This window comes from Spodoptera frugiperda, chromosome 13, assembly GCF_023101765.2.
Source record: "Spodoptera frugiperda isolate SF20-4 chromosome 13, AGI-APGP_CSIRO_Sfru_2.0, whole genome shotgun sequence".
In the NCBI taxonomy this organism is placed as follows: domain Eukaryota; kingdom Metazoa; phylum Arthropoda; class Insecta; order Lepidoptera; family Noctuidae; genus Spodoptera; species Spodoptera frugiperda.
This window is the reverse complement of record NC_064224.1, coordinates 6,021,855-6,037,354: the sequence shown is the minus strand read 5'-3', so window position 1 is coordinate 6,037,354 and position 15,500 is coordinate 6,021,855. Positions and strand designations below refer to the sequence as shown.

Genomic DNA, 15,500 nt, shown 5'->3' with positions numbered 1-15,500 from the left:
ACAAGCCTAATGAAATTGCACAATTTTCTCCACACCGACACATGGACATGGAGATTATACGGCCACAGTTCTGCGAATATTTTTTATGTCTTAATTATCTTGAACATGGAGAGATCGTAAAAGTGCGCCACCCCCTCCTGTAGCAGCAGTCTGTGATTAACAAACAATAACCTCATAATAAATTATAATTAATATTTTCTGAATAAACAATTTCATACTCCGTCATCTTATAATGATTGCCGCTCGTTTTATGGACTACAGGGATGCAATTGAGATATCATAAAATAAGTTTAAATGAACATGTTCGATGTGTTCCTTGTGTTTATTTCGAACAACTTTTAATGATCATTTCTTGAGTTACTTACATAAAGACGACAAGTTCTGAGATAGAAGATTAGTTGCGACTGTTTCTCACAGTTGTTATCTATTTAAAATTTCAGAAATGTTTGATATTGACAATAATTATTTTAGCTAGACACATTTTCTCTAAGTACAACGTGATTTTTTACATTTATAACCAAATATCCTAACCAAACCTATCTGACCTAGCGGGTTTACCGGGGCTCCGGCTCGGCAAGAAGGAGTAGGAACGGGGTGGGTTTAGTCAGTAAGAGTCTGACACCTCGCCTCACCCAGGGCGGGAGAAGTCATTTAATGACTTGCCCCTTAAAAAAAAGAAAAAGCATTAAAAGTATAGCAATAAAACTTACCCTTATTAAGCACAGCAAAGCATCGTCGTCTAAACGAACAAATACAGCAAACATTGTTACTCAGAGCCTTATAGGTCCAAGTGCTGCTAAATTAATAGGGATGATGACTGGGTCAAAAATAAATTATTACAACTTTCCAATACAATAAAATATTCAAAAATAATCACACTCTCATTTATAAATTTGATGAACTACTTCATTTTCGATTTTTTCTAGCTATATTTCTAGAAATAAGTCTGCTATTTGACGTCAAAAACGTATGACGTCATAATAGAGTATTTCATACAAAGTTCATAGAAAATATCGTTTTTGACGTTTCAAAAAAAGTATTGAATTTGACTAGTAGGAAACATGCCTATTGTCCCATAGATAAACCAAAAGGACCAGAGAAGTAATTGTCCGCCATTCATTCACTCATTCATTCACTCCCAATCCGGCCCTGCACACACATCTTGACTACGGTAATTAGTGAACGACGCTTCTTAACTCGAGCCGAACTCATTCAATTCAAAATTATGCAACTTACATCCATTATCTTTTTACAACCGACCTTTTTAATGACGATTCCAGACTATGACAAGTCGTAACAGCCATTTAATTTTCGTTACCTACGCTTAATTGGTCCGCTTATATCAGGAACAATAAGTACTTATGTGTGATTATTATTCTGAGGTAAGGCATTCGATCAGGCGTGAAATTTTTTGCTCAGAATCCCGTTTTGAATGCATCTAATCATTACTGACATTTTATGGTGAAAAGAATGCGATAATGCTTGTTATTAACTGCTCGATTGTTATCAATTAGTTATTCTTAATTTGTAACACTCGTTAGCTGGTATGATTGTTTTAGACATGCTCAGAAACAGATACAATCTTCGTTTCCAACATTATCAGGTAATTTCTGTCCATTGCTGAACATACAACATTCTAATAACACAACTGTGCTGAGCTTACCACCACTATAAAATTATACACACATACATAACCTCACGCCTGTCTCCCATTAGGGTAGGCAGAGACAATGCAACGCCAATTGTTACGTATCTTACATACCTCTTTCGCTTCATAAAATTATTCTTATGCAATATTAATTTGAATAGTCTAGTCCCTAGTCACCCAATTTATTTCTCGTTGAATTAAAGAGAACCACCCATAGACAGGCATTATTAAAAACGTATTTCTTCACGAATACGAGCCCACCTCATATTCGATACAATCGAATGCTTTATTAATGTCAGTACTCCAGTTTTTACTCATCAAACGGTCCATTTTAAGTGACTACTGCTTCGTTAAAAATGCCCTTAGCCTTTTAAAAATATGCTCCATTAGGAAACACTCCATAAAATGTTGTATTTAATCCCATAATTGTTCGGTTTTCCGAGAAATGTAAGAAAAACGTTCTTGTTGAACGGGCTACTGGTGCATCAATAATGCTTATTTACCGGAAAATGGCTAGAGATCGCATTTTCTTGCTAATTAGTCCGTCGTGTCGGTAATTTTCAAGTGATTACTGATGGATATCTAACACGCTGACGTGCCATGAATTCTGCGTGTCATATTATCAGCAAAATGCTACATTGTAGCATTAATACGACTGACACTCATTGTCATTGAGAAATTTAATTGTTCTGTCCATTTAAACTGTCCCATTGTTCTGGTGAAGAAAATATGAGCACAAACACCTCCTTGTTTGTATGTAACGTTAATTGTAACATTTATCATATTCAGGTAGCAATTTAATTAACAACTGCACACAGCGGAACCCATTTTATAAATTACTAATTAAACGACACCATGTAAAGAATAGACGAGTAAAAATCTACAAGCAACTTTGTTAACACATAAACAGTAGGTACCTACATACGTAATTTATAAACAAAACAGAAAAACAAAAGGTCTATCTATAAAACAGTTACAAACGAAATGCTTTTATCGGCTTCCAAAGTATTTATTCAGTAGAAAAACGAGCGAACATAAAGTAATTTATTCAATAACAAACAGAGATTACAACAATCCAATTAAATCGCGACATTGACAACTAAATCCTATTAAGTAGCCCAAACGGCGCGCTTAATTGGCGGCCATTACACAAAATGCTCTATGGTCTGTCATCGCTGCACAAAATGGCGGGCGCGGGAAAATAAATACGTTTAGAGATGGATATTATATCTTCATTAACGTTCGGTAGCGAGCATTGATATGTCTGCAGGTGGGGGCTATTGAAATTGTTGTATTTTATCACCGGAGCGCCGCAGATAGGCATTCTCGAGGATAGTCTTCGCCTTATTGCCGCGCTATAGTTACGATCCGATGTATTGAGTCGTTGAAGGTCGAATGGGCGAAAGTGGTTCTTTTGTACACTGTTTTTAATGCTGATAATACGATTACAAAAATACTGCACTCATCTAATGGTCAATAATAATCAAATACTAATAGACATTTAGAATATGCTTCATTTAGCAGCAGCAGACACTATTTTCAAACATTTCATCTACAGCATATAAGTGGCCACAGCTGACCAAAGGCCTCTTCTAACACGGAGAAGGTTTGAGCATTAATCACCACGCTTGCTCAATGCGGGTTGGCGATTTCAGACTTATATTTGGAAATTATAAGCCCCGGTTTGCTCACGATGTTTTCCTTCACCGTTTGTCAGTGGTGTCCAAATAATTTTACAAAGTACATTATTATAACTCGGAAAAAGTCACATTGGTACTTGCCGTTAGTAGATTTCAAACCCTTATGAATGAGAAGCGGGCGTCTTAAGCCTCTAGGCCACCACGAACGACATTTTTGTCAAACCGATTTCTATTTTCAAACCGTAAACTTAACCTAGAAATGGTGCAGTCCTCAGGCCAGCGGTTTCCTGTCAAAACAAATATTTCCTACAAGGGCAAGCATTAATAGAGGTCTAAAAAGGTCAACCACTTCCATTAAAGATTCATTTAAATACATAGTTCCCAAAAGGAAATGGAACCATTTACATGGGAATTGATTTTATTCACAACAATGCAGTGTGCAGGTCAATTAATTATTCATTTCAATTTATATTGATTAGGTAATGTAATTAGCTTGTTATGGGTATATCTGGTGGTTGAATTGTTTTACCTAAATTGTGGTGTGTTTGGTTTCAAGGTATGAGGGCCACTATTCAGTGCTTACTAAGCATTTTAAAGTGTTGAATATTTTCCAACAGTTCTAATAGTAAAGCACTTCATTTTCATTACATCCTAATCCGTTGTTTACTATGTGAAGAAGCGATTTTTTTAACCGGTGAAAATCATCCAATAGACTAGGCGAGAAGTAGTGTAAGACTCTTACTGACTAAAAATTAACCCATTCCTACTCCTGCTTTTCGAGCCGGAGCCCCGGTAAACCCGCTAGACATTCCGCAGCTCCGGATACGAAGCGACCCTGAATCCAGTGCTATTAGGTACTTAAAATCAAAAACTGAACACCACAACTGCTTTCCTCGAAGTATTAGATTAAGCGAAATTAGTCAAAAATACAAATGGTGAATCCACAAACTTCAGGACCCTACACCAAGATTCTAGGTGATAATAGATCAAGTGCCTATTTCAAAGAATTAATAAAAAAAATGACGCAAAGCGTTACACATTTACCTTATTTTCCAAAAGAAAAATCGTATTTTTGTCACATCAAGCCTTTTATTTTACAACAAAGCAAACCAAATTAAAAAACACAATTACTTTACAATAAAATTAAAAAAAACAAATAACAAAACCCCACCAAAAACCGAATCTATGCACTATCGAAACACAATTAAAATTTTGAATTAATCGATTTGGCAGTTAATAGGCGCTTTAGCGGGCGGAAGTGAGACAATAGGTGGACTGTAGTGTGATTATACAGTCCAATGAATCAATGTTTTAATATTCAAATCGATTGAACCGATTCAGCAACTATCCGGCTAATGACACCACGTTTAATTAATAATGATAACGAACTGAGATAATGTATGTTAATACATGCTAATGTTTGTTATTGTTTTCATTCTTTGTTTATGTATCGATTCGATCAAGTATATCGATGTTTTTGATTCGATTGTTTTATAGTCGTGAGTGAATTTATAGCTTATCTAAGATTTATAATACTTTTCTTTAACCCATGCAAGCATACATGAATATTTTGATTGATTGCGTATAAAACCTTAAGCTTATATTACTTCTATTTGCAATAGACACTCGCTGTGTGCCTACTCGCTTGGACAAAAGTCCTCTTCTAAGATAGTTTCAACATGGCCAAGTGGTTATTGATATACATAATATTAGGCCAGTGATCTATTGGATTTTTTTTTATGTGCGAAATTCCGAAAATTTATTGTCATGAATTATAGTTCAATCTTTTATTCTCATAAAAGATTGAACTATAATTAATTAGCTCTATTGCAATGACTAATAATAAAACTAAACTGAAAAGGGCATGTTACAAGAGCGTATTACATAATCATATCAGTTTACACACAATCTTAACGTTATAAGTTTTTAAACTGACATGGACACTAATAATTTATCATTAGAACTTAGAACTTAAAATGTTCATTAGCTTTTATAAGTTTCCAATATATCGTCACTGTTGCGAGCGCTATGATCACGGATGAACTGGAGTATATGCGGGTGGATGTTTATCAGGAGATAAATCGCTTACAACAATGCCGAATTATCGCTTTAAGTCCTAATGATACAATCTTAACGTTACACTACCAAAACCACTTCGGTGGTCCCACACAGATGACGAGCCACAACTTTAACTCCGTAACCGACAAATGTAACGAGCAATTCCCATAATAACCGAAACATGGTCAAAGACTACTTCCTATGCGGGAACCATCGCAGTTATTTTAACCAACAATAAGTGTGTCAGCCATAACCGCTTAACCACGGTCACCAAGCTGTTAAAATAACGGTTGAATTTCACACCGAATGATGACTAGGAAACGGATGTTGCATGCTCGTGTGCTTGCAGATTACTCTATTTAGACCAGAATAACTATTGACATGGTTACATATGGACTTTTAAAACTAGAATCCTCTTAGGTGTGGAGATAATGATAAACAATTTTGTGTAATAGACCATAGTGAACTGTGACTGGCTGGATTAATTCGTATTTTTTTTTACACAAAAATAAAAATAATATTTTTAATAACCATCAATTTATTTTGTCCCAAATGCGTTTTCTTTTTAACCGACTTACCAAAAAGGTGGAGGTCCTCAATGCAACTGGTATGATTTTTTTTTATTATGTATGTACAACGATTTGCGTGATTCTTTGTTAGGCATGTGATTTATTATTATTTAAATGTTCAATATAGAAGATTTTGTGAGTTCAATTAAAATATTTTCATTTAAATATAAAAGATTTAAAAATCCAAGACCCAAAAATCTGACTTAAAAGTGTTGTAGAAGTTACGTATGTTTGTCCAACGAGATTATTGGTTAATTTAAAATAAGTATAACTTTCAGTTACCTACATAATACACATTTGCGTTAATGTGTGGGATAAACGGTTAAACCATGATAATCAGCTACGTGTTCATACGTGGGTTTTGAGTTTACAAAAACTCCCACTATATAGGAAAAACCTTAGTTGTTATGATTACATGGAAAAAACAGTTTTTGCTCTCTATTAGCGACACCCACGTCAATATAAGGCGTAATTGCTCTAATTAAATAATACAACAATGAGAGAAAATCACAACTACCTAAGTTCTACATAATTTAGATTTTTATATTATAACCCGGTGAATGAGCAGACGGATCACCTGACGGTAAGCAATCGCCGCCGCCCATGGACACACGAAATACCATTTATAAGTGCGTTGTCGGCCTTTTGGGGATTAAGAATTTAAGGGTTGTTTGGAAATCGGCGATTGGTAAGGTTGGGGTTAATTGGACCTCCGGTGACCTCACTTACGCGACGAAACACAACGCAAGCGTTGTTTGACGTCAGTTTTCTATGAGGTCGTAGTATCACTTGTGCAGAAGTATAGCTTTTTAACACTTAATGATTATATGTATTTTGAAAAATGTAGTAGGTGCACCTAATTTTCCTTCGTTAGCATTATTAAAACATTACGTTCTACATTTACGGACCCATCACTTACCTACGATTTTAAGTAATGATTCACACCACTACATAAATGGCAAGTTCCTTACCCCTATTATAGCAGCTTGTATAAGGAGTGCTATAATTAGTAGGTATCACCTACCATGAAGAGGATGCCAAATGCCAATGTTGTTAAATTTTGTTAATTATTGTTCGTTAGTAACACCTTCTTTGTTTTATGATTTAAAACCGAATTTATAAATGACTAGGATTGTCTCATGTGTCGTAGGTCCATTTACAAATATACAAGTACACATACACATGACACCCAGATCCAGAACAACAATTTGTGACAAAGTTGTACAGTGCAGGTTGAACCGAATTGATCCTGCGAAACGTTGCACGACAGCCAGTTGTTTCCTAGCTACCGCGTCACCATAGATACAGACAAAGTTAAATATTTTACTATCAGGAGATCTAACATCTTGTTTACCGCTATAAAAAAAACTGCCAAATATATATGTAACAAAACAAAAGCGAGCTCGGTAACTTTCGAAACATGAACTGTTAACCTCTCACTCACTTATAAGGCGTCATTATTATCTTGTTAATGGGACAGTCGTTAACAATCGTTAATGAGAACTGCAATAGGTGTGAACTGCAGGCCACTTCCAGTTACTGCGTAATCGTTGAACTAAATGATACTGTTTTAACTTATTGCTGCTATTTTACTAATATAGGCTCTAAAGAATTGATTAAAAATTGGTGTGTTGAAACTTATTGCTGTACTGGACTTATTACACTAGTGTAGGTTTAGGTATCTTGACAAATACAAAATTTATTAAAGTCTAGTCCTTGATCAGTCCGGAACTGCGAACTACGTAGCGGGTTTACCGAGGTTCCGGCTCATAGAGCAGGAGTAGGAACGGGTTGTGGTATTTAGTCAGTAAGAGTCTGATTCTCCCTCTCACCTCGCCCAAGGCGAGAGAAGTGCCTTGGATGATTATCCTCACTAACACAAAAAGACAATTGATCGGTCAAATAATTATGTACATATCATCAACCAAACACGTTTTTTTGGCGTGTGAGGTTTGTTCACCGTCATCATCAACACATCAATAGTCCTTTATAGTCTTCTGTCACACTTTAAGTCTGCTACATAACTGAATTTACTATAATCCTCTACACTATAAATGAGAGACCTTCATTCAAAAAGGCCTTACTCACACACCGCTGCAGACCAATCTCTATCAAAAATGTCTAGTCCGACAATCAGCTCTTAAAACACCCGTGGATAAAGTAGGGATAATATATGTGTAAAAAATGTCACTAAATTCCCTCTCTTCTTTCCAGCAGGTGCACCAAGCGGCCCACCAGTGGTTCGGTGTCAACTTCGCAAACACAAGCCCAATCGCAAGCCGCGGACGCCGTTCACCACACAGCAACTCCTGGCGCTGGAGAAGAAGTTCAGAGACAAGCAGTATCTGAGCATCGCCGAGAGAGCCGAGTTCTCCTCATCACTTAGATTGACTGAAACACAGGTGAGGAAATGGTTCTTGAGGGCTTTTCCAAGAAGAATTGAAATATGTTAAGCTGAATCATTAAATGTTTCTAAGTGCGGGTTCGAGACATACTGCTTATCAACGAAGTGTCGGGTCTAAGTGTCATGTGCATATGAAATTGCTGTTGTGTGTTACACATAAGCTAATGCAACGTGGTGCAACGTTTAAGCTTGGATATTTACTTATCCTGTTAGGAAGATAAAGTTACTTGGTTTACAAAATTAGGTGATTATTTTTACTCGCTTTGATTATTTAATAGAAACACGTATCACACTATCAATACTAACCAAACCAATTTATTCCAGGTAAAAATATGGTTCCAAAATCGACGAGCAAAAGCGAAAAGATTGCAAGAAGCCGAGATAGAAAAACTAAGACTATCCGCGCGGCCCCTCCTACCGCCGTCTTTCGCGCTCTTTGGCGGGGGAGGGGCGCCTCCTCTATTCGCAGCGATGGCAGCTGCCTCCAGACCTCAGCTGAGCTTCCTAGGAGGTCCGCCGAGCCATCAACACGCGATAAACATGAATATACTAAATTCTCTCCAACCACATTGACGAATGGATCACGCGGCAACGCGTGAAGCAGACGATCCGCCGCCATCTTGAAACAGTTCGAAATTTAAATTGAAAGGGTCCCTATTCTCGTATAAGTGCGTTTTGTTTATTGTTGCGAATTTTGAATTGGCCATTGTAATGGAAACGCTTTCGTCTCACTGTTGTTTGAGTTCCATGCGTTGTGGCAACGTTTTGTTTTCGGAGTTTGATGCTGTTGGTACAATTATTTATCAAAGGATTTATATTGAAGTATATTCCATACGATATTTTCACAAAAATAGGGCAGACAAGCTTTATTGTTGAGAATAGGGACCATTAGTGTTCGACAATGAAAAGTTTAAAAAGTGAATCAAGGACAACAAGAAATGTGTTCCAATTTCAAAATAAACTGTTCGTTTTGTGCGCTCTCAAATATAAGGGTATGGACACACCAACGGGATGAATAATTTTCGAAGTTTTAGATCGTAAGCCACATTTTAATGTAACACCTCTGTTTTATAAAAAAAATCTGTTGAAATCTGTGAGTGTGACATTTTGTACACAACCTTTTGGTGTCTGTGCACACAAACGAAATGAAAATCTCTCTATAAGTGCAATTTTTCAAAATTAAACGGTGAATAATTTATAATCCGAATAGAAAATTGTAAATAGTTTTACTTACATTTTTAACTTAGATTACAATTTAATAATAACTGAGTAATTTACGAAATGTTTTTTTTATATATATCTGAATAACAGCAGTTACTATGTATAACGATCTGCTTATTGTTTTTATGTTAATATTGTAATAAGTAATAACTTAGTCTGATTAAGCAATTCTTTGGAACCCATTCCACACTAAACTTTCAGCTCCATAAAATATCTATTTATGATATGTATAAATATTTATATCACTTAACACAATTTCCACATGTTTGCATTTCCACTCTCCAGCTTACTAAACTGGCCTTTAACAGCATTTAAATATGAAATTAAAATTTAATACAATAACATCTTTGTCAGTTACTGATTTCCTCTCAGATCATCAGATCTTTACCATTAGTATGAGTTTGCTTTACGTTAAACCAATAAAGCGAGAGCGCGTCTGATTGGTTGGTTTATTCGAGCCGGCCAATCAGAGCGTCGAACGCACTGTCGTTTCGATTACTTTAAACGTAAAGCAAACTCATACTAAGGGTACAGACAAATACAACAGTAACGACATGACATTATTTCATCACTCAGCTTCTTCAAATCGAGTGCAATGAGAAGAATTAATTCAGAAAGTAAATGAGATTTTTTATTTTATTTAAATATATTTATCTCAGCAGATATAAGTCCATTTCTTTTCGAAGTGAAATTGTATTCAACACAATAAAATAACCCAAAATAATTCATTAATTTGACGATTATATTTTTTGCAAATTTTTAAGACCACAATGACGCAACAATTTCATTACGTCATAAGTTGCTCTCTCTTATCTCCTACAAAATTCATAAAAAAGTATCGTTTTTGACATTTCAATAAAAGTATTGCATTTGACTAGTTGGAAACTACCGTATTCCAATAACTATAGTAGTGATATAACACACCAATAAATTAAATACTAAATATATTACCTATAATTTTCCTATTAAGTACCTAACGGCACTAAGCTGTGGGGTTTCTGTACTTAACATTCAACTATAATATTTACTGATGTGCAAATAGTAATGTAAATAATATTTAAATAAATTATTGTATACGTAAGATCGAGTATATATTATGTATTAGGTACTTAAGTATATTTCTAAAGAGTTAGATTTTTTAAAACGAATCGCTGATCATAGATTTTGTGGATACAACCCTTTTTAGAGCATTTAGATTGGAAACAAATAATTAAAAAAAGAAAGAAATACGTTTTTTTTTTCTTTAACGGCAACCGAGTCTCCAATACAAAGTTGTCAACTATTCTGCCAATTCGATACCTATTTAGCTTATAAAAAAAAATGTGACAGTGACAGCTACAAAGTTTGACATAATATTTGGCGCGAAACAATCAATTTTTTTTCGTATATTTTCCGATATGAATGCTCTACATTATTACCTACTGTTAAGCCATAGTTATATCAAAATAAGTACTTGAAAAAGTTAATTTTATCGCTTTTGTGTCATATTAATTAAATATCAAGCTTGTTTATTACTTTTGTACTTAAAACGGTTTGTTATGAGCAGCGTCGAATGAAATGGAAATGGCCTACCCATTTTTAATTTGCCAAATTGTACATTTATCATGGCATTAGACATTTAAAACGTTGTTCGTAACAAATCGAAGTGATTTAAATTCTGTACAAAAAAATGTAAAAGCAAATAGTTTGTCAGGAATAATTTGAATCTACTTTATAATCGCCTTTAATAGAATACCCATCTATACATAGGAATGGACTATGGAACATTTGTAAATTATTGATTAAATTATAAATTCGTTATTAGTACAACAACGAAGTTTTATTAAAACAACATTCAATTTAAAATAAGTCTTACTGCCCATTACATTTACTGTTTAATTTCCTTTGTTAAAATAAATTATCCTGCTCTTATTAATGGCTACAGCGATCCCGAAGATCAGGCTAATAAAAATCGATCTTATCATTATTTTATTCATCAACTTTCATATCAAAAGCCCATAATTGTACTTAAAGTTATAACTGCAATGGCTCTTTAAATATCGTTGAAAATTACCAACGTCCTGCCAGTAACCATAACTCTAAGAAGCCGTTACGAAAATAATAATGTGTCCTCGCCTTTATCGACGATCGGCGACCATAAACAAAACTTTTTTTTATAAAAGCACCACAGATAAAATACTCGTCAAATCTATCACAATTTACCATAAACAAGTCGCGTTTCTATTCAGTCGATTGAAAGTCTATGAAGACATCGGCCATAAAGTTTATCATCCTTATAAGTCTTGTTATGGGGGAGAGACGCCATAACTTCCTGTCCCGCTCGCTAATTGGTGCCTCTGGTTAAAAACTGGCCAGGCATAATGAATGATAATACTTTTAAATGCACAGATTCGTATGCCGCGTCGCCTTCTGCGCCCGGCTGTGCCCATTAATTTACTCATTTGTGAACTAGTTGAGGCCTCCTGTCTTTTAGCGTGGCTCTATGGTGAATACGTGAGCAAGACTTTGTTTTTTTTTTAATAACGGTCTCTAGAAATGTTTTCTTCAGTGATGGTTTTATGTAAATAAGGACCTAGGTACCTACCCAAACATAATAAACATACAAATATTATTGCATCAAGATTTATATGGTTGTATCTATCTACTTCAATAGATAAGTAATTCCTGCACCTATTTTCAGTTATGTTAATAATCCTATACCTGATAATAAGGGTCAAATTATAATTAATTATTCCCTATTTGAAATATATATCAATATTTACTAAACAAAATACTCTACAAAAAGAACTTTTTATAATCCAACATCAGTTCACTAGAAAAGTGTCCTTATCAAATAGAAAATAAGGTCTAATTTGCTTTATGAGATGTCAAACAAAAATGGCGTTTACAATCAGCCATTAATAATTAACATTTAGTAAATTTATATATGGAATAAACATTGTCTTTGCTGGTCTCTTGAGAGATCTGCTAATTAAAGCTTTTTGTAGATGGTTATAGAGTTCTTATTTGCAAGCATCCTATGTATGATGAGGACAGTAGCTACTAATTAAAATAATTTGAGTCTTGCTTCCATACTATGAGTAATGTGCAGCACAATTTTTATATACACAGAAAGCACTTATTCATATGTATTTAGAATTTTACAATCAAAAAACTCAGTTCCAGCTGAATTGGCCCAACACAGGTATCAAAACTTCATACATAACACGTTACCCAAAACATGTTTTTGCACTTACGACTTGTCCAAACCTTTATTAAAACTTAACCCCATGAAATAACAACCCCATAATACTTCTTTACTCAACACGCAAACTTAGCTTATCACAAAAAAAAACAACATTTAAACTCACATTGGCACATCAAAGTATCCCAATCAGTATCAAATTATTTTAAGCTTTATCTCGTTGTATTAAGGTCGGAAATCTATTACAGATGGGTATAACTTCACATGCTGCCATACATAGCGACTTGAGTAAATATTTATTAGTGTTCCTAGCATTGTTGTGTGCAATTATACTGATACTGAGAAGTCGATAATTAATGTGACAGCCATTTTGTGGGTAATTAAGAAAGCAGTAGCAATAAACAGTGTAATTTCTTTCGTAGATACATGTATTGGCGTCTCTAATTAATGGCACAGAATTTATCTTCAATTTTAATAGGCTAGGCTTTTAAATTTTTGCGGACTACCTAGCGGGTTACGGGGGCTCGAAGAGCAGCAGTAGGAACGGGGTGGTTTTTAGTCAGCAAGAGTTTTCAGTGAGTGACACTTCTTCTCGCCTCACCCAAGGTAGGAGAAGTATCTAAAGAAAGTTATGATTACTTGTTTTTAATCTAGATCAACGCGAGCAACTACATCATACTTACTTCTTATAGGTATAGGTACGATCTAGTTTCCATATGTACGTAACCAACTAAAGACTATTGACCAAGTAAACAAAGTTGATTTTGAAACGAAATAAGCCCCCATCTTACTCACTTACCTCCAGATCAAAACAATGTCTCATTGAGAATTGAGACGCACACAAAACCAAAGTGATCCCTAATTACATTACATATTCAATAATAGGTAACGGTTGCACGCGTCAATTTGTCATAATTAATGGCAACGGAAACTCCACATACAGCCTACAACAAAACTTAAACACGAGTAATTGGCCCAAAACATGAATTAAACATAATTTACTTTTTTAATCTATCTGATCGATGGCATACCGGGGTTAACCCTTTCGTTGCTTTCGGTCCAATTTAGATTCTTCGCATATTTCCTCGCTCCGTTACTGGGCAGTCGTTTGTTTGGCCACCAATGCTGTTGATTTTTATCTAGGCGGTGGAAGGGTTAGAAATATTGTTGCCACTGTTTTTATTGTTGTGTAGAACGAATTTGTTTCTAATTTTTGTTTTGTAATTACCTACTAATTATACAGTCATGAATAGTCATGATACAATTTTATTTGAAAAGAGATTATTTAGGATTTAACTATAATGGCACCTTTTAAAACAAATCTAACAATATTCAACAGAACAATTCGTAATTTTCAAAGGACAAGTCGACACATTGTCAGTCACTTCTGTCTTTAAGCGCACAGGAACTTTCCAACCTTGAAAGATTATGAACGTGAAGAGAACCGGATCAACAAAAAATGGTGAAGCCAGGTCCTAATTTTCTATAGGTTCTATCTCATCGTGAGTTGGTTTCCACAAACTATAATATAATGAAATATTGTTGAACGAATACGTATCTAAGAAGGCATTCCTTTCAAGTATAACTAACATAAATAGTTTACTAAAGTAAACTCCAAAATAAACGTTCAATGAAACAACTATGTACACAACGACATGCCTTTTATCCCCCAAGGGGTAGGCAGAGGTGCACATTACGGCACGCAATGCCGCTATACAATGTACACCCATTTGTATTATAAGTTCCATGTAACAGGCGGTGAACCTACGCTACATACTGGGCACAATTCCAGGCTCCGTGCTACTACTGAGAAATTTTCGAAAAACCGACGCGGGAATCGAACCCGAGACCCCTTGTCCGGTAATCGCACTTGCAACCACGCAACCAACGACGCAGTCCAATGAAACAATGAAAATAAATTCAGATTCGTATCAAAAGCAAGTCATATTAATATCTGTACAGTTAAAAACATAATATTTCTCCCTGCAATAATAAAGTTGGACTGGCAATTATTTATTTTTATAAACCAATAACAAATCCGAAGCACAAACGTAAGATTAAAACCTAAATCATTCTTATTCCTGACTACACTCGATTAATTTTATAAAGCCCTTACTACGGACCTTTTTGCATTGCTTGCGTCTCAATTTGCGTACCAATGGTATGATAAGTTTTGTAAAATGCAATAGGGATGATGACTGGGTCAAAAATAAATTATTAAACTTTTCAATACAATAAAATATTCAAAAATAATCACACTCTCATTCATAAATTTGATGAACTACTTAATTTTCTATTTTTTTCTAGCTAAATTTCTAGAAATAAGTCTGCTATTTGACGTCAAAAACTTATGACGTCATAATAGAGTATTTCATACAAAGTTCATAGAAAATATCGTTTTTGACGTTTTGAAAAAAGTATTGAATTTGACTAGTACTGTTTGTCTACCACATGTTATTATCTAAATTATATAGGTTTTTTTAATGGGAAAAATCATCCAATGACTTCTCCCGCCTTGGGCGAGGCGAGAGAGAGTGTCAGACTTTTACTGACTAAAAACCACCCCGTTCCTACTCCTGCTTTTCGAGCCGGAGTCCTGGTAAATCCGCTAGGTAGTTCGCAGCTCCGGATCAAATATTATATAGTAATAATACTTAATTAGTAACTAGTAGTTCACTGGTCGCAATAATTTATTTTATTTTTTATTTTATATCTTAGCTGCAGACCTTAGTCTGCTGATACAATAGTTTTAAAATTGTAGGGACAACATAGGGAG

At 34.8% G+C, this 15,500-nt stretch overlaps 1 protein-coding gene across 2 annotated transcripts in view; it reads left to right on the top strand.

Annotated features, from left to right (window-relative positions):
- LOC118270518 (homeobox protein MSH-C) overlaps positions 1-11,349 on the top strand; it is a 32,372-nt gene extending 21,023 nt beyond the window's left edge. Inside the window, exons 2-3 of one of the 2 annotated variants that reach the window (XM_035586121.2) lie at positions 8,133-8,317; positions 8,644-11,349. In XM_035586121.2, coding sequence (XP_035442014.2) covers positions 8,133-8,317; positions 8,644-8,892 — 434 coding nt within the window. In that variant the 3' untranslated portion in view covers positions 8,893-11,349. Of the gene's footprint in view, positions 1-8,129; positions 8,318-8,643 lie in introns of both variants that reach the window. The other variant, XM_035586119.2, reaches the window with a different exon arrangement.
- Positions 11,350-15,500: the final 4,151 nt, after the last annotated feature.